At 46.9% G+C, this 21,744-nt stretch overlaps 1 protein-coding gene across 3 annotated transcripts in view; it reads left to right on the top strand.

The window, feature by feature from the left end:
- Positions 1-1,554: 1,554 nt before the first annotated feature.
- Positions 1,555-21,744, top strand: part of Loxhd1 (lipoxygenase homology PLAT domains 1) — a 135,991-nt gene continuing 115,801 nt past the window's right edge. For all 3 annotated transcript variants that reach the window (XM_057788900.1, XM_057788898.1, XM_057788897.1), the window contains exons 1-4: positions 1,555-1,684; positions 5,812-5,926; positions 11,748-11,828; positions 13,796-13,980. In XM_057788900.1, the coding sequence (XP_057644883.1) occupies positions 1,555-1,684; positions 5,812-5,926; positions 11,748-11,828; positions 13,796-13,980 (511 nt within the window). The remainder of the gene's footprint in view (positions 1,685-5,811; positions 5,927-11,747; positions 11,829-13,795; positions 13,981-21,744) is intronic.

Here is a 21,744-nt window from a genome sequence, read left to right as displayed (position 1 = left end):
TCACATCCATAAGCATCCCACTTCCACGACCTCATCTCCCTGCACAGGCCCCACCTTCAAGCCTCTTCCAGATACAGAGGTTTTTCTTAATGTCAATATTCAGCATACAAATATGGAAGAGAAACAGAAATTTAGTCTGTTGCAGGAGTTACAGACATTGACTAACCTTTTATGTGTATAGAAACTTCTGATTGATGAAGAGTTTTTTTTTTTTTCTAACTGCCAAATACTCAATAGTGGGTCATTATTCTCTCTTTACGGATGGGGAAATGGGCTGTGTTCCAGGCTCCCCAGCCAGGAGGCAGCACAGATGGTGTTGATTCTGTCCTTACAGCCACCTGCAAGGGCAGAGGAGCACAAGTTTTAAGTGAATTGGAATTTTTTTTAGCATTTTAAAATCTATATAGAAACCTTACAACCCGGGTTATAAGAATGTCTTTTAAAATTCTAATAAAATGAGCAAGGAGGGGGCGACTCGTGGCCATGGGAAGCGCTCGCTGCTGAGTAACGGTTAGAAGGGACTTCTGACCCTTGTTCTGCTCTGGCTCAGAATTCCCCACATGTTAAGGGTGGAAGAGAACAGGGTTAAGCAGGGTTGGGGGCTGGTTCTCCCAAAGTATAGAGAGCAGTAGAGTACCCCGTTGACAAGGTCCATGTGGTGTATCCTGGCTTATCTGTGCCCTTCTGGGGTCGCCTGAGGAGAGGTGAACTTTCTTCCTAGGCTCCAGGCTGAGGGTGACAGTAACCCATAATCAGTAAACTGCTTTGTGGGCCAGTTGTATGCTTTGAGAGCAGCAGGATGTACCCGGAGGAGGGTCACTTCCAGAAGAGAGAGTTCTGGAAGATGGAAACCGAGAGCAGTCTCCTAAGAACCTGCCTTCTGGGTAAGATGATCGGTACTCATGCATAATGGAGAGAAACCTATCCTCTGTACCCAGAGCCCCAGCTCTGCCCTCCCCAGGACCAACCCTGGTCAGGGCATCGTCCAGTGTTCTCATGGGCTGGGAAGCTCAGGTGTCTCCTTAGAAGTGGGCCCCTACTTGTCCTCCGAGTGGCCTGGAGGCGTCCCGAGTGCCACCCTCCCCATTGTGAGGCCAGGTGGGAAGTGGATGCCAGGGCATGGTGTCACTTGAGTCTCTGCAAAGCGGTGTGGAGGGAGGACATGGTGTCACTTGAGTCTCTGCAAAGCGGTGTGGAGGGAGGAGGAGAGAGGATGACCTTCTCATTTTCATCAACAAGTGATAGATCTCAAGAAGAAGCACCGGGGGCAGGTGCAGAGTGAGAGGAGGTGGCCCAGAATGAGCAGGGGACAGAAAGGGGGGAAAGTAAAGAAAAAGAAAAAAGGCGCTTTTTTCTTTTTTTCTTTGTTGGGTTGAGGGACCAGAGAGGAGAAAAGTGGGACAGCGCTTTGGGATGGGGGACCCAGGAGAGCTAGGCCTAAAGCTCTAGAGGGACTGAGGGCTCTGCAGTTCTCTGAGTGAGAGGCACAGGTCTAGGGAAGGGGTGGAGTTAGACGGGTGAGTGTACCGGGTCCCACAAGAGGCAGGCAGCAAAATGATGCCCCAGAAGAAAAAGCGGAGGAAGAAAGACATCGACTTCCTAGGCCTGTACGAGGAGGAGCTGCTGAACTACAACTCAGAGGATGACGAGGACGAGCTGGAGCATGAGTATTACAAGGCAAAGGGTGCGAGCTGCCTGTGGGGTGGTGGGATCTGTTCTTCCGTCAGCTGCTTCCCAGTTATCTCCATGCCCTGTGAGTCTGGGGATCGGGGAGTGCAGGGCCCCAGGGCGCAGGAAAAGAGGCGGACTTGTAGATTGGGAGGGTTCCCGGTTCCCGGGCTCCTATGGAGCAGAATAGGATAGCGGTGAGAACCGGTATGCACACAGTACAGGACCAGAAGTACCAAGAAGAGTACTTACCTTTGGGCATGCGGGTGTAACCGCAAATCTAGACCAGAGCGGAGCGTTTCTAGCCCCCACAGAACTCCTTCATACCTCTGCCTGACCTAATAAGTCTCTGAATCTATCCCCACAAACCACTTTTTCCTATTCTTTAACTTCATATAAATGGAGTCACACAATATATACTTTTTGGGGAGCCAGGGTTTCCCTCTGTAGCTCAGTTCCTCTGACTATTTACGATGTAGCCAAGTCTAGTCTTGACTCTCAGCAATCCTCATGCCTTAGGTGCCTGGCGCCGGGATTACAGGAATGAGCTACGTATTTTGCTGTGTGTATATTTTCGGGTCTATCATCTTTTTCACCTGACATCCCACCTGAGAGGTGTGTGCATGTTGTGACATGATACACAGTTTTTCTTTTCATGCGTGAATACGATCGCATGTTATAAATACATCACTGGCGATTTAACCATTCTCCTGTCAAACTCCTTACACCTTTATTAGTGTACTATGGTGAACAAAGTGGCTACAAATCTTGGACATTTGCACACTCATTTCTCCTGGAATTAAAAAGGAAGCTGAAGTGCTAGGTTACAGGGTGAACATCTGTGCATCTATGGGTGCACATAGCCTCTCATGCACCCCCATTACATACAAGAGGGGCAGTAGATTCACGTTCTGTTGACACTGGTATTGTCAGTCCTCTTTATTCCTGCCATCCTGGTGGGTGTCAGGTGGCGTTTTTCTGGGGTTTTCATTTCCCTGATGAATGATGGGGCCAAACATGTTTATTTGCACATCTCCTGTATTTGGTGTCGCTTTGGATATCTTTGATGAGGCATTAAGACATTTTTGCACTTTTCAGCATTGCTGAAACTTATTATAGAGTACATCTATTTTAAATGTCCTACTTGATTAGTATTATACCCGTGTGACAAGTCAATGTGAAGAATATTTACATTAGAGAGAGCATTGTTCCCTGCCAGCTTCCTGTTCCAAGCAGCCACTCCTCTGCCTCCTGTTAACGTAGGTCCTATTTGCTATTGATGGCTTTCCATAAATAGCATTGTAAAGAATGAGTGTTTCTTAGTCTACATATGTGCTACATAGCATGAGCCAGTAGCGTGTTGCTTTTTCATGGCTGAGTGGTACCCAGGGTGTGGGTATACTACAGATTGTTAAGCCATTCACCTGCTGACAGACGTTTAAGTGGTTTCTCACTCAGGTCTGCTCAGAGTAAGCTATTATGAACATTGAGTTCATGGGTTTCTATGTATCTGTGCATCTGTTTTTGTCTCTCTTGGGTCAAAACCTAAAACTGGAAGTTTTAGATCTTATGATAAGTGATTGTCTATCTTTTAAAGACTCGTGTGTTAAAGTATGCAGTCCCCGTCTGATTTGTTGATGTGAATTATTCATACTTTCTGGGTATGAGTCTTTTGTTGGATGCATTCCAGGTGCCATATTTTCATCTGTGACTCACTGTCATTTCCTTGATGGCCTTAACTATAATTAAATTCAGATGAGCAACTTCTATATGGCGAGTGTCTGACTTCAGGAGTAGCCGTGCACTCCTGAGGGAGCTAGCGAGTCAACTCCCACACCTCCTGGAGCCCATATCTTCCTCTTCTCTAAGTCTTTTTGGGTCTCTTTCTACAAATCTCCAATGACGTGGCCCTGGCCTTTCCATCGAGCTGGCCATTCTCCTGTATCAGCTTGACTCAGAGATGCCCCTGTGCACACACAGATAACGCAGGCAGCACTCGTGGCTGCCCTGACGCTGAACGGTTTCTTCCGAGGTGCAGGCTGTGATGACTCAAGCCTCGTCACAAGTCTCATGAGAGGCAGAGTCCAAACGCATGGACTGCTTTCCTTCCCCACGCATGGCTCCTCCGCCGAGCTTTGTCAGAACTGGGGATATCCAGTGTTCCTCTCAGCTCCAGACACTGCAGATCCCATTCTTCACAGGCAAGAAAGAACCACATTAGGACCAGAGATGCCCCCGAAGGGATTTGGAATTAACCACACGCCATGTTCATGATGCTTGAGCTAATACACTGTCTGCCAAAGGAACAGGTGCTAGCTTTTGGGCAAAATGGGCTTTGTCTGCGTGAACAATAGCTTCGAAAAAGAAAGGCTATTTATTATCTTCTATGTGTCAGGGACTCTACATTCTCAATTCCCAGAATAGTTCTGTGAAGCAGATATTACTATCCAGTCTTATAGGCAGGTCGCTACTTGTAAAGAGCCACCCTGGTTCTAAGTGGCTACTTCTAGATCTCTGTGGTGTTGTGTGGCGTTGATGCCCAACACTTTGTCCCAGCACGCAGAGGCTTGTGGGTTTGCAGTGAGATGGATAATAATCAGAACATACCTTCTCCTGGCCCAGAATGCTCCAGGTGCTCAGAAGGATTCTGCTCTCCACCATCCACCTCTCAACTTTGCTACTTTGTATGTGGGACAAAACCTTCCTGCTGTGGATGGGTAGTGTTGAAAGATGAATGTTAAACCCTCAAATGGTAACTCAATCCACAAGACCCCTTCAAGAGAGCTCGAATATACTCTGCAGTGGGGGATCTGTTCTGAAAAGGCCAGAAGTAGGAATGAGATTAGGTTTACAGCAATGATCAAGTGTGATGAGGGGCACGAAGCCCCTAGCTCAGGGCTAGGCGTGCAGTCATCAGTCAGTGCTGGTTGTGATCCAGTTTCAAGCATTTGATGTTTGTACACTTCCATAATGTGGTGAACAGCTAGCATGGGCCCCGAAAATTTCAAATACCGTTTCTCACATTTGACCAGCTCTCCACCTTGCAAATTCCTCCTTCCCAACACAGTCATCTCCTTCCGGTCAGCCTTCCTCGCTGCACACACGTGTGGTCGGCCCCTGGAATCAGTATCTCCAGCCCACCACTGACTCAGAAGTGAGTCTCTTCCTAAAACACGCTGGGGACGCACATCTCATTGGAGATAGGAATAGCAGCTGGATAAGTTGGTGTGTAGCTGTTCCCACTTCTCAACAGAGGTGACGTGGCTCTGGGGGTGGCTGACTGCAACAACCCTGTTCAGGCCGGGTCTGTGCTAGATTCTGGGAGTTGATTCCAAAAATGGATTCGAGACACATTCCTAAAGTTTCGCCAACACTCCTGGATGCTGGATGCCCCCACTCATCCTACCCAATTCCCTTGGTTGTAGCAGATCCTTCCTGTCTTAGTTAAGTTTCTGTTGCGGCAAAGAGACACCATGACCACAGTGACTCTTATAAAGGAAAACCTTTCACTGGGGCTGGCTTACAGTTCAGAGATTCAGTTCACTATCCTCATGGCAGGAAACATGACAGGCGCTAGAGAAGGAGTCGAGAATTCTACATCTAGATTGGCAGGCGGCAGGAAGAGAGAGACACTTGACCTGGCTTGAGCTTCTGAAACCTCAAAGCCCACCCCCAGGGACACACTTCCGCCAGCAAGGTCATGCCTACACCAACAAGGCCACACGTCTCAATCCTTACAAATAATGCCACTCCGTGTGAGTCTATGGGGTCATTTTCATTCAAACCACCACACCGATCTTGATAAGTTCTCCCTCAGTAAGTACGCAGGTGCTGACACCCTGACCAGGAGTGGTGCTGGCAACAAGCCATGCAAGCTTCAAAGAGACTGTTGGCAGGGAACTCAGTGTCCCTGCCAAAGACACAGCCCTTGGGTGTAACTGCGTACTCAGCCCTTGGGGGGCTTACCTATGCAGAATGAAGCTGGCCCTGTCTCTCTGCTTTCAGATTCCTCTGCAAAAGCAGTGTCTGGCACCAACTGTGAGTTTCTGTCTAGAGTTAGTGTGGGTTTGACCTGGTTCAGGATTGTGAGAATGGGATTCTGGGTTCTCTTCTGAGCCTGCAATCTGTTTTTTTCTCCCCCAGTGTACGAGGTGGTCACAGCCACGGGGGATGTTCGTGGTGCGGGGACAGATGCCAATGTGTTCATCACAATCTTTGGAGAGAATGGGCTCTCTCCCAAGCTCCATCTCACCAGCAAGTGAGTACTGCTTTGGCTTGTGGGGATCCTGGGAGATTAGTTTTGTTGACCAAGTTCTAGAACCCAGGGGTGGCCTTCTTCTCTGTAGAGGTGAACAGTTAGACCACAGCCATGTTGAATGACAAGATTTCTCTGTCAACAATCCAAATATCATCTTGAGGATTTCCCAGTGCTTTCCTTCCAATTCTCCTTTGTCCCATTCTAGATTTTTATAAACAGTAATGTCTAGTTTAGATCTCCCAAGGGATACCCATGAGTATCCCTTGATATTGGAGAATAAAAAATCTAGTTGAGGAAAAGTCCACAGCCATTTAAATCTACTGATCTGGTCCATTCATAGGAAAACTGAGGCCGAGGAAGAAGCTCACAGACCTTCAGGTTTTTTTTTTTTTTTTTTGTGTGTGTGTGTGTGTGTGTGTGTGTGAAACTTGGTCCTTCATTGACATTGGTGCTATAGACGTTTTAATTGATGACACTACTCTGTGACCCTGGAGTATGCAATAGACTCCGTTCTAGACCCACAGGTTCCACAGGTTGTGGTCCACTAAGGTTTGTGGCCTGGGGCCTCTAGAGGGCAAAAGGTGATGGAATAGAGAGGTGATGTGGCCATGCTAGACTTGGGACACTGCGTTTTGCAGAGTGACCAGTCTTGTGATGTGTGAGTCCTGACTAAGAGCCATGGCATGCATGTAGCAATGCTGAGATGAGTATAACCCCTTCTTTTGTCCGTTTCTGCAGAACAGGGTACCCGCCTCCTTGCACTACTCATACTGCACGTGACTCTCGTGGAAGTCTTTCCCTCCTGTGACGTGGGCACGGTAAAGGGAATACATGAAACATTCATCCTTTTTGCCATGCGTCCTCCCAGAGGAAGGAGATGCTACTAGCCCTGGGAAGGTGGCCAGCTGGTTTTTGTGGTCCCCAGACTGTCGTGGGTTCTCACAGTCTTTCCTCCTTTTACATACCCAGCATCCTTTGCTTCTTCCCTCCTGCTTGTCAGTTTATCTAACTTTCTTTCAGGGAGGCCCAGATCACTGATGTAACACACCAAGGGAGAAGGGCTGTCACTGAGCCCGCTTCTCCAGATCAGCCCAGGGACAGGAGTCGGCGATCCCAGAGACCACTGGGGTCTGCTGAGGAGGCTCCGGGAGAGAATCTCTGCCTAGGTCTGTGTCACACTTGAGGCTGGGAAGCAAAAATAAATGAGCAGACTGGAGCTCCATCCACTAGTCAGGGCAGCTTGACAGCAGTGTGAGGGTGGACTGGGTGGGGAGAGAAGCTGGGTGCTGCTGAGACTAGAGAGTACTGTGAAAGCAAGTGTTGGGTCTGTAGTGGAGGTGCAGTTGGGTTTCCTGGGCCCCTGTACTTGTCCTGGGTCATAAAGAATAGGCAGAACTCAGTAGACACCTGAAATATTGTGTAGTCAGAGTGACATTTCACAGGGAAAGATACAACCTAAGTCTTCAGTGCTGAAATGAATGAGGATAAGAGAGGAATACAAAAGATGGGTTAGACCCAGAGAGACTGCAAGACTTGTGGACAGGGAAAGTGCTCTAGGTGGGCCCAGCTGGAACTGCCAGTGTGGACCATGTTGCTGTCTTGAAGCATACGGGAAAGGCTAGAGGCCAGACTGGAAGGCCTTGCCTGAAAGTCAGTCAGTGGATACTGAGTTGACAGTGGCAGCTGATGTCACCTTAACTGTGAGCAAGAGGCCAGGATCTGGCTGCAGTGAGACATCGAGGGAAAAGACTACAAAGACAGTTGTGCAAAATTCTGCTCACGACATCACTGCCACTCAAGCTGGAAACTGAGTTCAGGAGGGGACTGTAATTTGCTGAAGGTTTGGGATGTGTCACACATGGGTGGCAGCTGAGGTTACTTCTGAGTCCCCATGTAATATAGGATGTGCTGCCTCCTCCTCTGTCTCTCTGCACTTCACTGTCTGCCCGGTCCTCTTCCTCACACTCAAACCGGCTCTAAACCAGACCCACTGAGTTACCTGCAGCACGGATCCTTGTATACATGCATGTGTCCACGTGCATAGCACGCACGCACGCGCACACACACACACACACACACACACACACTTTTGTATGTAAGACTTCTCCAGTAGCTCTGGGCCTGAGAAAGGGTTCATACTGACCAATGCAAACAAATGAGTTGCAGCTCCCCCGGTATTAAAATTCAACCTTGATCTTTCTTGGCACTTTTCCCAAACCCTTTCTGGCCGCATCTCTCATCTCTTGTCTCCTGTCCTCCCTTTTTCTCTTTGAGCCTGATTTGAGCTCATTCCTGTGCCCTTTCCTTTATCCTAGAACACAGAATCCCACATGGCTTAGCAGGATTCACCCCTCACCCAATATAACACAATTCCTATTTCAAGAAGATCTTTACTATCTGATTCCTAGGCAGCCAAGATGACACTCACTTAGTTCCCACACAGGAACCCTCCCCCAATCTCTACCCCAGTGAGGTCCCTACAAAATGATCCCAGGAGGCTACGAGTTAAAGATATGGCAAAAGGATGGGGTTTCATGTATGCTATGAATGCTGTCTTTCCTGCTGAGGATCCACACCCCAGTGTGTGAGAGAGTCCCTGGCATTTTAGTCTGGAGGCTCTGCCTATTTGGTGGCTAAGATGCCAGGTACAGCCTTCTGAGGCTCTCTCTGGGCGAAGTCCCTGCTGAGCAATGATGGGATCAGGGGGCTTTATTTGTTGCCAGAGCTACGATGTGGTCCTCATCTCGCTGGGAAACGGGAGGAGCCTGCACTTTTGTTTCCTTTGGGATTTCTAACCCAGCCTTGGTCAGTTTTCTACAGTATTTGCATCCTGATTTTCTGCAAGTGGGCATTTCAGATCCAATCCCAGAGTGGGCAGGGCTGGGGGTTTGTTTGGGATGGTCCCAGTCTTTCCCTGAGAATGGACAGGTGCCAGTGGAGTTTGTCTGCAGCCCTTTCTTCTCTGAAGACGGAGTTTTCCTGTAAGCCAGAAACAGGTTGGTCTCCATGGAAGACTTTAACAACATATTTGAGCAGGAACCATCCCAGCCCCTGACAATGCGGCCTAGAGTGTCCCCGCCCCTGTTGGTCAGGCGGAGCTCCCCCGCCTGCCCCTGTTTCTCTGTTCCCCAGGCCGTGGCTGCACAGTAACATGGGCTGATTTCAGTAAGTACGATGGAGCGTGGCATGCCTTTAGGGCTCCCCTTGGCTCAGGGTAGCTCTCAGAACTTCTTTCCCAGAGTCCTCCTCAGAGGCGCCTCGGAAACCTAGCTGCCTCATCATTGGCTGAAATGGTCAGGACACCTGCCTCCCTGCCCTCTACTTCCTGTAGCCTGTTTCCCAGGTTCCTTGAGCCTTTAGATGACACCTACCATCCTCAAACCTTCAGAGACTGTGCCCGGAGGCAGCCCATGAGCTGCATCAGGTGTCAGGAGGTGTGGCGAGGGGTCCTGAAGCATGGGGACTCACAAAAGCAGTATGGGTTCCTTTCGGAAAATGTGAAAATTTATATAGATAAGCACAAATAAGACTTTATAGTCTTAGCCTCTAGAAGTGACATTGTATATTTGTGTAAACTTTCCCACTCGCTGTTTTTAAATGAAGATGATGTCCCATTTGTATCAATTGTTCTGCTCTCAGATTCTATCTCAACATATTTTTTAAGCTTATAAACTTCATGTTCTTTTTATAATAGGATCCTTAATAGCTACAAAGTGTTCAATCATATAGCGTCTATTCCTTAGGGTGTTTACTTAATGCAGAAATTTTTGTTGATTTATTCTAAAAAGCTATTACTTTGTGTTGAAGAGAAAATACCATTTATTCATTTTTTTCTGTTTCTCATTCACAAAATCTTAACATGTAGAATTGATGTCCATGTATTTTCTGAGTTATTTCACAGCGACTGTGACAGAATCAGGGGTTGGAGTGTCCCGTTACCCCCACAGATGCAACCCCCACATCAGCAGACCTTCACAGTCCTGGTTTGATTCCATTTTCAACACCGGATCCAGAAACCTAATTTCCCCAGGACAAAGACCAACTCATTCTTTGGAGGAAACATTTTGACTGCACACTTAAAGTGGCCTTGCTTGACCTCTCCCTTTCTCCCTGGATGACACCCACCTGAGCTCAGACATGTGCCACCAGCCTGGGTGTCCCCGTACCCCTACAGCTGACCAGACACGTCCATCACTCCTCCTTTACTTCTCTGTCCCCAGGTTTCTTCTTGGGTTCTCTTTTCCTTGAAAAGGCTGTTTTATGTACATCTTCATGGCCTCTGCTCTTTTGTATGAGGACCCTGCTTGATTGTGTCCCTGCCTCTTCAGGAAAGACTGTTCGCCAGAGTGGGTCCTCTAGACTCTGAAGAACCTGGAAGGCCCTCTGTGCCTGACCTTCAGCCTGTGGCCTGGGGAGAAAGCCCTTCACCCCTTTTTTTTGAAGAGCACAGACAGCCAGTAGTCATTATAAGCTCGGATTATTTAACGTTCCATGGCTGTAACAAATACCTGAAATAAACCAACTGAAAAGAGAAAAGGGTTATTTTGCTCTGAGGTTTTGGGGGTTTTGGCCCGTGATCAGTTGGCTGCTTTGCTTTTGGGGTCATAGCAAGTCAACACCAGCTATGAAGGTAGCTGTTCAACTCACAGCAACCAGGAAACAAGGAGAGAAAGCGGAGTCCTCACAGGGTTCCAACACCCTCTTCAAGGGCATCCTCAGTGACCGACTTCCCTCCCCTGGGCCCTACCTCCTTCATTGTACATTTCTGTGCATCAAACCCAGGGCCTCATGCATGCCCGAAAAGTGCCCTGACCCACACCCCCAGCTCCAGCCTCTTAAAGGTTTCCAACTAGCGACTGGGCGTGTGTGAAGTGTGAGGCTCACAAGGACTTTGGGAGCACATTTAAGGTGTAAAGCACAGCCTAGGCAAATATCTTCTGTACTTTCCTCTTCTCCCTGGCCGTGTGCTGGTCCCATGAGCCCTGGCTGAGAGAGCATAGTCTCCCAAAGCAGAGGGCCCAGCTATGAGGCAGGAAGACCTGCTTGGAGGTCTGAGCTCTCACAGCTGGGTTCTCAGTTCCTGCGGAGGATGAAAAAGACGCCATCATGAGACTTAGGTATCCACTCCAGAAGATCCTGGGGCAAGGAGCCTTGAGCCTCCTGGGCGTAGCCACTTGAATTTGGCTTGTGCAGCAGCTGGGACTCGCCTAGGTGTTGTGCTGCCTCACGCCTCAGGTGTATTTCCTCTGATGGCGGTTTGCCAGATATTCGTCTTGATTCTCTTACTGCCCTCACCTCCATGGTTGCTGGACTAGAGGTGGGGGTGGGGAGAGGTTTCCCCTTTCTCTTTGGAACGGCAGGACCACAGGTAGCCACCCAAGGTCTGCATCTACTTGGGGCTGCCATTGCAATTCTTCTCGTAGAACGGGGCAGGTGAGGGTGATCTGCAAGGGGACCTGCAGACAAGAGGCTCCAGGCATCCACGACACCCTCCTTCTCCTCTACCCTGACCAGACCCTGGTTTTTCTACCTCTAGTGGCTTGCATGTCCACACAATGGCACTGGTGTCACCCACTATGCCTGTGTTAGTGACTCACAGCCGTAATCAAAAGAACACCTGGATGTGAGTCTAAGCACGGCACCTGCCTGTCCTTCCTCTCCTCTCAGACCATGTTCGGGCAGGAGCTCAGAACGGTAGCTAGGTGCATGCTGCTCTTTCCATGTGTGGGATAAAGAGGGAGGAGAGGATACCAGCCTCTGGCTCTGCTCCTGGGCCCACGAGACACACTGTGAGTGGGACTGACGGCCCTGTCCCCTGCAGGAGTGAATCCGCTTTCGAGAAAGCCAACGTAGACGTATTCCGGGTGCGGACCAATAACGTGGGCCTCATCTATAAAATCAGGTGAGAGTTTGTCCCAAACCTATGGTAGTGGTGATAATCAAAGTCAGCATTTTTCTGGATATTGAATTCTCAACTGACTGACATTTGAGGAATTACTAAAAGCCAGAATTACGTCCCATGTCCCCATCCTGAATCACAGAGCTCCAAACCACACTATTAGAGACTTGCTAATGGGCTAGGACAATTGGATGCAGTTCCCCACACCCCTGAGTTCTTACAAACACTGGAACATGGTAATTGGGAACGGATCTCTAGGTCCAAGTCCAAGGTCTTGCTCTGCTGTTCTTTGCTGCAGGATTTTAGACAGTTTATCTAGCCACGCCTCTGTTTCCTCCTCTCTAATAATGGTACTCCATCTATATAATGCTAGCACCCACCAAGTCTGTGTATAGAGCAGTCATTAAGCCCTCAGTGAGAGCTTTGCTGAAAAATACCTTTGGATGAAAATTCCCCTGATGCTTTTCTCACTGGGGGAGTTTCTGTGAGCTGTTGAAAAGGGGTGACTTCTAGCCTGGCTACAAAGGAAGAGCATTTGATCGTTCCCTCCTTCCTTTCCTAGTCTCAGTTAACCACCCATTCGGGTTTATGCTCACTTTAGGCTCATCTGTGGGCTGATTGTCCATAAGTGGGGCCTGGACAGGGCTCAAATGCAGCTTCCATTTAGTCCTGACTCTTCTTTTTCCCACTAGAAAATTTGGGACCACACGGTTCCTTTGCTGGGAGAGGATACAAGGACCACAGGTACTGGTTGTGTACAGGGAAGGGGATATAAGCAGAGAGGGAACTCTCTCAGGGAGGTCAGGCGGGGAAGGTGGTATGTAGGAAATGGTCTGATCAGGCAGAGGCATGAGACCCTGTAGAGGACAGGTCCAGTGGATCGGGCTGGTCATGTGTTTATTGGGGTCATGGGCTGTACCCGACTGTGAATTACTGGCATAAAGCTTCAGAACGATGGACTGGAATGAAATGTTGCCTGTACTATGAGGTCATCCAGTGGCCATGCTCTAGGGAAAAAATTAGGCAGAGATGGGGGCTGTGGGAAGTGAGAAGATTTTGGGGCACAGATTCGGAAGATTCTGTATCTATGTCACCCAACACAGAAGGCATTGTGGCTGCTGTGCACTTAAAATACAGCTGACTCACGCCGAGTGTGTTGTGTGAATAAAATAGACACCAGGTTGTTTTTTAAAAGACTTAACAGGAGAAAAAGAATGTACACCACATTGTTACATTTTACATGATCATGTGTTAACATGGTAAGTGGAAGATACAGTATATTGTTAAAATCAATTCTATCAGTTTCTTTATATCTTCAAGGTCAAGGCTACTAGAGCAATCTAGAATTGTATGTTTGGCTCACATGAACTTTCTATGGAACGTCTTGTTCTAGATGGGAATCCTTGGATGATGACAACTAAGGATGGTGCCCGGGGTGAGGGCCACTAAGACAGGAACTTGATAACTCAAGAGTGATGGGACAGGACGGTTTACCCAGGTGCCATGTCCCACCAAGTCCAAAGGGCTAGGTGCTTACTGCTCTCTACTTTTTTCTTCACGCCCTCCTTTTAGCAATCCTTTTTAGTAAGGACTGGATCAGCTGTCTTTCTCTTCGTGACTCTGATAGGCTCCCAAAGGTGATGCGTGTGTACAACTCAGGTCAGAGCAGAAAGGGTGCAGCGCTGGCAGAGGCCCTGCCAGGCACAGCTCAAGGCTCGCCTACTGAGAGCCATCGGGACTTGGATTTTCCCGTGAAAGAAAATATTCCCCTGTGGCAGTATGACAGTGTAACAGTCATTAATATGCACATCTGCCTTGCAAAATATCCCCATTAATAGACGAGGAAACTTAAAACCAAAGGGAGCAAATGACTGGGCCTCTCTGAAGTAGTCATTGGGTACCCTCATACCAAGGGGCATCGCAACATCCTGATTCTGCCAGTGAAGTGTGGGTGTTGGCTTCTGCCCCAGGATCGAGCATGACAACACAGGCTTGAACGCCAGCTGGTACCTGGACCGGGTGATAGTGACCGACATGAAGAGGCCCCATCTCCGCTACTACTTCAACTGCAACAACTGGCTGAGCAAGGTGGAAGGTGACCGCCAGTGGTGCCGTGACCTCCTGGCCAGCTTCGACCCCATGGACATGCCCAGAGGTCAGTAGCTAGCCTGCCTGGGCCTGGCTCCTCACTGTGCTCTGGAAGCTACCCTCCCCCTTCCATGCTTTCCTCTTGACTTATGACAAGTGAAAGCCGATCTGTGCTGGCCAGTATTTGTTTAGTGAAGGGAAAGGGATGTTGGGGCGGGAGAAGAGAGGCAGCTCCCCTGTGGTCAGTCACTCAGCAGAACAACACATTAGCAAAATCATGACCCTGCCCTCTGGCATAAGCCTGTGCTGTCTCCAAGTCCCACCTGCTCTTCAGTCCACCCTGGAGGAAGTAAGCATTGCCTCCAGACAATGGGCTGTGTCTCCCCATTTCTGTACCTACCTCTGATTTCTCACCTCTCAAACAACTTTGAGCTCCAGGCATTTCTGCTTGTAATCCCTATCTCATTAAACTTGAAACCTCATTGAGTCTTTTAAAAAATGTTATCAAGATTTTATTTTCTTACAAAGCCAAATTTCATCATTGTACCAAGTTTAGAAAATAGACACATGAAAATATTTTAAAAAAAGAATACTTTAATCCCATCACCTGGACAAATACCACCGGCCAGTGACCAATGCATTAATTTCCAGTTCTTTCTATGCATGTGTACTATGAAATAACGGGCTGCCATGTCTCTGTTCTATGGCATGGTTATTTCTATGCCATCAAATATTACTTACCATTCCTACTCCCACTGGCTGTGTATGGTCTAGAACAGTGGTTCTCAAACTGTAGGCTGCTACCCCTAAAGACCCCCAGAAAACAGATATTTACATTACAATTCATAACAGTAGTAAAATTACAGTTATGAAGTAGCAATGAAAATGGCTTGGGTCACCACAACGCAAGAAAAGGTATTAAAGGGTCACAGCATCAGGGAGGTTGAGAACCACTGCTCTAGAACAAGTCATTCGCTCACTGAATCTCTCATCACTGGACGTCTGTGGTGTGTCTCTCTCCTAAAAACACACCTAAACGCATTGTTTAGATTTTAGGACTCTCTCCCTAAAGCAATTTCCAAAGTGAAATTTCTAGGCCAAACAATAAGCCCATGGTTAAAGCTTTAAAATTTTTATTTGATATTATTTCATGTGTGTGTATGTGTAAGTGTGTTGTATGTGTGTACAGATGCAGATTTGTCAGACTGCATATGTGGAGGTCAACTTGAAGTTTATTCTTTCCTCCATGTTGTCAGGCTTGGCAACAAAGAAGCCACCTCACTAGCCTGGTTCAAATGGGCACAGGAAGTAGATATGGGACTGCGCACAGTGCCACGGATGCATTCCTGCCCACACTTGGTTAGCAGAGTGAAATCTTTTCCAGTTGGATTATAAAGGCCTTCCAATGTTCTTCTTTGGTTACTGGTATAACTGAACATTTCATGTTTGTTGACAGTTGTTCACTTTAAATTTTGTTGTTTTCTGTTTGTTTTGGTTTTTTGAAACAGGGTTTCTCTGTAGCTTTGGGGCCTGTGCTGGAACTAGCTCTTGTATACCAGGCTGGCCTTGAACTCACAGAGATCTGCCTGCCTCCTGAGTGCTAGGATTAAAGGTATGTGCTGCCACCACCACTTGGCTAAATTTTGTTTTTTGATAAATTGTATTATATATATTTGAGACTTGCATGAAATTCTTAGATATGTTATGGACAGTAAAATGGTCTCTCTCTCTCTCTCTCTCTCTCTCTCTCTCTCTCTCTCCCACCTGTATGCACTCCCGTACATATGGGAATTGTCTGCTCATTGCTCTTTGCCTGTCTTTTCCTCTGGGGTGAATTTCCCAGATTCTCCTCAAACTGTACATGTCTTGAGTTGTTGACAGAGTCTGTCAGGGTCAGTCTGTTGTGATATAAAATAGTTCCACACTAGCCCAGAATGGAGTATAACAAAAGTTTATTTATTTGGGGGCAAACTCACAAAAAGGGTAGAGATACACAGTCCTCTGCGTGTGCAGGGAACTGAAACCTAATCCAGCAGCCAAGAGGCCCACATATGCTTTTACGTCCACATTTATAGTAAATTAGACCATGCCCAAAGTGGGCTAGCATCCCAAAGGCCATTGACTGAAGGAGTTCCCATAACACCTCCTTCTTTTGTCTAAATAAGAGTGTTCCAAGCCCAATACAAAACTGTATACAATAAGAACAAATATCAAGTATAAAAATTAGAATTACAAACAATAGTCATCCTATCCTAAGGTGTCTAAGTCTTGTATTAGAAATGGCTTGGCTAAGTCATAAGAGGAAAGTAACTACAACTATCTTGTCTTCAACCCCATCAAAGACCTGAGAAGGGAAATAATATTACATGAGTAAACGGGAAGTGCAATCAAGCAACTTCTAAAATGGGCAAGAAATAATAAAGACAACCGGCTACCTGGGCAATCACCCAAAGTCTCATTTGCAACGCTTGGGCAACCAGCTTTAGGTAAGGCCTAGAGTAACTGACAGACCACTTTCAGAGGCAGGAAAATTTGAAAAACCATTTTACCCTGTCTTGGCAAGGTTTGGCAGTCTTTTTGCTTGTATCCTGCTTGTCCAGTCTGGACACCATGCATTCTGTCAGTGGTTGAGGCAGGGCCAGTTCTTTGCCCAAGGGCCAGTTTTGCCAAGAAGAAAACAAGCTCTAAGTGGTGTGTCTTTGGTGCCCAACATTCTCTCGGGAATAGATCAGTGCTGCCAGGAGCAATCATGTCTTATCTCAACAGAGTCCTAAGTTATTTAAACGTCATATTCTATAGCTCTTTGAAGTGTTTGAAGATTTCCTATCTATGTGGAATACAATCTCTATGCATCTAAAGAACCTGATTAGTCTAACTATGACAAACATGGATGATCATATAATTCTTAATACGTATATAGCTTAAAGACTAAGGCTTAATATTAAAATATCAAACAATCTTTAAACAAATGTGAAGCAAATGAGGATAATGACCTCAAAATGTAAACAATGTGTAAGTATCTTGATCAGAGGTAGAAATGTATAATACAATATGATAAATACATCCTAAAATTGCATCAATATACAAAATATCTCAAGCAGAGGTAGAAACATGAATTTATACAACAGGACAAAATAACTTTGCATAGGTGCATAAACATTGTAAAAAGAAATAGGAACATATTCAATATAGCAAATTGAATTTGTATCAATATATGAGAATCTATACCAATGTAAATTATCTATAAATAATAGCTCACAAGTATTCTCACTATTACTAATTGTTATTAGTGTGAGTAAGCTCACACTAATCTACCTATTATCCCATCAAATTACCATCTCTTCCTCTTCTCTTCTCCTGTTCTTGGCATTTTTCCCCACTTTTAGTTCTTCATCTTACCTCCTGCTTTGGCCACACCAAAGTCTAGGGCAGCGCCATTCGGGGGAAAGCTCCTGGAAATTCCCCCACTAGAAGGAATAGATGCAGCTCAATGGTCCTCTGGTTTCCATGAGAGTCATGCACCACTGACCCCATGTCTGAGTCCTTGCTTGGGTCCAGCCTCATCACCGGCTGCAGGACATTGGGCTTTGGTACTTACAGGCTAGATTCCAGGTAAAGAAATGAAAAAGGATCTTCAAATATTGACCCAGTTCTACCAGCTAACAAAAGGTGAAGGCTTTTTGTTTTTTACCTGGAATCCCACCAACTTGATACTTAACTGCTATTTGAGGTCTTTGATGATAAAAATAGGGAAGATAATTAGTTCTTCACTTCCGCCGTTTAGTAGGAGGAATATTTAAAACTTGGAGAGGAGGCAGTAATAAGAGGACAGAGGAAAGGGAACAATTTCAATTTGCTGGTATTAGCCCCAGCGCTGTCAGAGGAGACACAGTTGTTTCACAGACTTCTTATTCCCCCATCCCCAAGGGGGCCTGCGACAAGTTCTGACTGATACCCAACTGAACCTTCTCTTCAAGAAAGGCAGGCATTCTAGGATGTCCTGAGGACCCAGTCCTGAGACATCCAGCTAATCAGGATCTAAGTATCAGGCACAGGAGAGCTTTCGCTGTGGGTAGTAGCAGATGGCAGCAGTGAACCCACGACAGACTTCAGAAGGCCTTTGTGTCTGGAGCTCCCCTTGACATGCACATCCTGGGCAAGAGCCCAACAGGTTTCTAACGTTTAGACAGCCTTGTTAGTTAGCACTGCCTTCTGCTTTGCTGGAGCCCAGTGAGTAGAACAAGGACATTAGAAAAGGCCAAGTCAGGAGGTCGTGAAGGAGGCAGCTAGATGTTGATCAGCCTCATAACTTCGCTGATAGAGGACCTTAAGATGGAAGACCTTGCCACTGAGTTTGGTTTCTTAGTTGCTCTCCGCAGGTTGAGAAATGCCCTGTATGGCTTCTAAAGGAAGTCAAACACACAATCAACCAAAAAAAAATTTCTGTCCTGTGATCCCTTAATTAGGCAGATCATTCCCCAATCCACCCGGGGTTCCCCAACCCGAGCCAGTCACATTTCACCTTCAGGGGGTTCACCTTCTTCATTCACCGTGTACGTTAGCCACCACTCTTCCTTCTTCACCTTTTCTGAGACACAGGGTGCAGCTCTTCCATACACACTGCTCTCTAGAGCTGTAAATCTCAGCTCTACACCAGCACACAGTAGTGAGGTTGTGCCTCCTTAGATAATCCTAGTATACTAATCCTGGGATCTCCCAGACTACCTGGTGCACAGACTACATCTGGGGAAATACCACTGACTCCCTTTGGAAAGCAGAGCAAGAGGGAAGGCAGGAGGGTGTCCACCACGATCTCCTCTCTTCTTAAGTCCTTGCTTAACTGGTCTTGTATCTTTGTGAACGAGAATGAGGCAAAGGAGGTCCTAGCAGGTGTTCATTACACTGAGGTTCATCCGAGACCAAATGAATATCGCCCAAAGAACTAAAACTAGAGTGGGGGTCGGCTTATCCTCAGCTGAATTGCTTCCTACCTGTATCCTGGGCAGAGCAAGATCAAGGGCAAATCAGCCTGGCTTTGTGAGAGCCCTATGGCGTCATGGGAGTCAGTTGTTCTAACCTCCTGCTGTCCTGGGTGGTCCTCTCCCCCCTTTACACCAGCCCTTCTTGAGTGGCAGGTAGTTCACAGCCTCCCAGGGTGACCCCCACACTGCAAAGCAGCACTGATGACCACACAACTCTCCCTAGGTCTTCTGCTTGTCTTGCTCCAGGCCGTGCTTAACAGACAGTATCTGTCGCACACAGCACTTCAGTGCAGACCAATCGTGGCCAGAACTCAGTGTGAGAGAAGGGGAGGGGGTTTCTCCAGGTCAGGTGGGTCCCTTCTTTGGCTCCATCATCTTGTTTTTCTACACCATATTGTAGGGCGATATGCATTAGAAATAATCGTTTCAAACATTTTAAGGGTATAGTTCAGTGGCAGCAAGCATACTCAAGGTGTTTTATAAGCAGCCCATCATCTACCTCCAGAATTTTCTCTCTTCCCAAACCCTAGCACACATCTGCTCTCCTCCCAGGCCCCGGTCACCTCAGGTCTATTTTCTGTTTCTCTAAAAACCTCATGTAAATGGAATTATACAGTAAGTGTCCTTTTATAGCCGGCTTATTTCACTTAGCACAATACCTTCAAACTTCATCCACCCAGTAGCACGTGTCAGAACTTAATTTTTTTAAGGATAAATAATATCTAATTGAGTATATACAGCATCTTGCTAATTTTATCTCTAGCGCATATATATATATATAAAATATCTATCTATCGAGAGAGATTTGGGTCTTTAGTACCTTTTGGTAGCTATTGTTCTGAGAACATGGTATACTCACATTGCTGCTTTCAGCTCTGCTGGATGTACACCCAGGGATAGGTTAGAGTTAGGTTAGGTCATGCGATTCCGTATTGAACTTTGAAGAATCTCCATGCTGTTTTGGATGGTGGTTGCAACATACCTGCATCCTCTCCTACACTGCTGGGAGTTCCAATTTCTCTACATCATGACCAATGCTTGTCATTTTGATAACACTGTCCAGTAGATGCGAATTCATATCTCTGTGAGGTTCTGGTTTGCATTTCCATAATGATTCATAATATTGGTGATTTCTTCATATGTGCTTCTTGGTCATTTGCACATTTTTATTGGAGAATCATCCACCTAAATTCTTTGCACTTGTTTTGGATATCAAACTGTTTGTACTTTGTTCTTTTTGAGCTGTAGTTATTTATTTTTCTAAATAAATATATTTAGAAAATATATTTAGAAATAAATATATATTCAGGTGTATAAATATTTTCCTCCCATCCATCCAGTTGCCTTTCCCTCTTGATAACTGATTGTATACTCACAGATTATTTCTGCTTTTTTCCTATTGGTCAATATATTTATTCTCAAGTCAGTACACTCCTGTTGCTTTATGGTAAGCTTTGAAATCAGACATTGTGAGAACTGCACTTTTACTCTTTTTTTCTCAACATTGTTTTTCTAGCCAGTCTCTCTCGATGGCCCACTTTGTTTAATGCATTCTGGATGGTCATTAAATGTTTTAAACAATGAATTACATCGTGTTGAGGCAGTCCACGGCCTCTGTTCACTTTGAAAAATGAGCATATGCTGTACTCCAAGTTTCCAACTCCTGCCCAGGACTTCAGGCCACTCGAGAAGCATTCGGGGTCCTCCTAGCACATCCCTGCAGGAACCAGCAGCAGAGGGGTCCCTTCATTGGCCAGCTTCCCCAGCGTTGCAATGGAATGGTCCAGCAGGCGGCACATGCAATTAGGCAATGCAGGCACACGTGGAGCTTGGCAGCCATCTCCCCAATTGTCTTCCACTTAGAGAGGGTACCAGGGGACCTGGCATCTTCTGGAACTTATGGAAGGCTGGCAGCCACCCCTCCAGCACATTTGCATTTGTCATCCCTAGGAACACAGGCTCAGCTATGCAAAGGCTTCGGAAGCACTGAAGTTTCTGTCCTTCCATCTGCCTCTTGGCATCCCTTCTGTTATCATGCATGCCCGACTCTTCCTGGAAGGTTTCTAGTGTCTTGTCTGGAATGACTCCCCTTCTTACAACCTGGAATCAGAAGGACAGAGCAGCCATGGCACTGTCTCCACACCTATGGAAGCCCTGGGCCCGAAGCCAAATTCAGTCTCCTGCTCTCTGAGACAGCATCCTCCTTAGTAGCTGCCAAAGCAAATCTGTCTGGCTGACAGCGTGGGATGCAGCTCCCAGGTGTTTTGAGATGGATAAATAGCTAAGAAACACCACACTGCAGGGATGGCTGTTTTGTCTTTGGCTCTAATGAGCAAACCTCTCTCTCTCTCTCTCTCTCTCTCTCTCTCTCTCTCTCTCTCTCTCTCTCTCTCTCTCTCTAAGCTTGTGCCACTCCCAGAGTAACACTGGGGTGTCTTCCTTCCCCCGCCCTGCCATCTGCCACATTGATTGATTCCTAAGGGCTGGTATGAGCATCGATTGGCAATAGGTTTGTGTATATGGGGAAGGGATATGCGTGATGTTCCACCTATGGAGGCAGCAGCAGGCAGGTGCCAAGAGCTCTCTCCTGGGAAGCAGAGCTCTTGGGTGTGAGATCACGTTTCAGCCACTGTGTGACTTTGGGCAAGTCACTTGTGCTGCCTACATTTCTACTTCCTTTCTTACAGGAAGCCATTCTGGATGTCCCATGGGGCCCCATGTCGTGCTGGTTTTCTCTCGTCCTGTCTTTCTTGCCTGGCCCTGGTTTCTACCTCCCTGATCTCTTCTACTGTGACACTGTCACTTTTGTCACTGGGCATAGGGCCGACATGCCATTGCTAAGCCGGATG

This window comes from Chionomys nivalis, chromosome 14 (assembly GCF_950005125.1).
Source record: "Chionomys nivalis chromosome 14, mChiNiv1.1, whole genome shotgun sequence".
NCBI lineage: Eukaryota > Metazoa > Chordata > Mammalia > Rodentia > Cricetidae > Chionomys > Chionomys nivalis.
The sequence above is the reverse complement of the archived record's forward strand: the minus strand, read 5'-3'. Positions and strand labels throughout refer to the sequence as shown.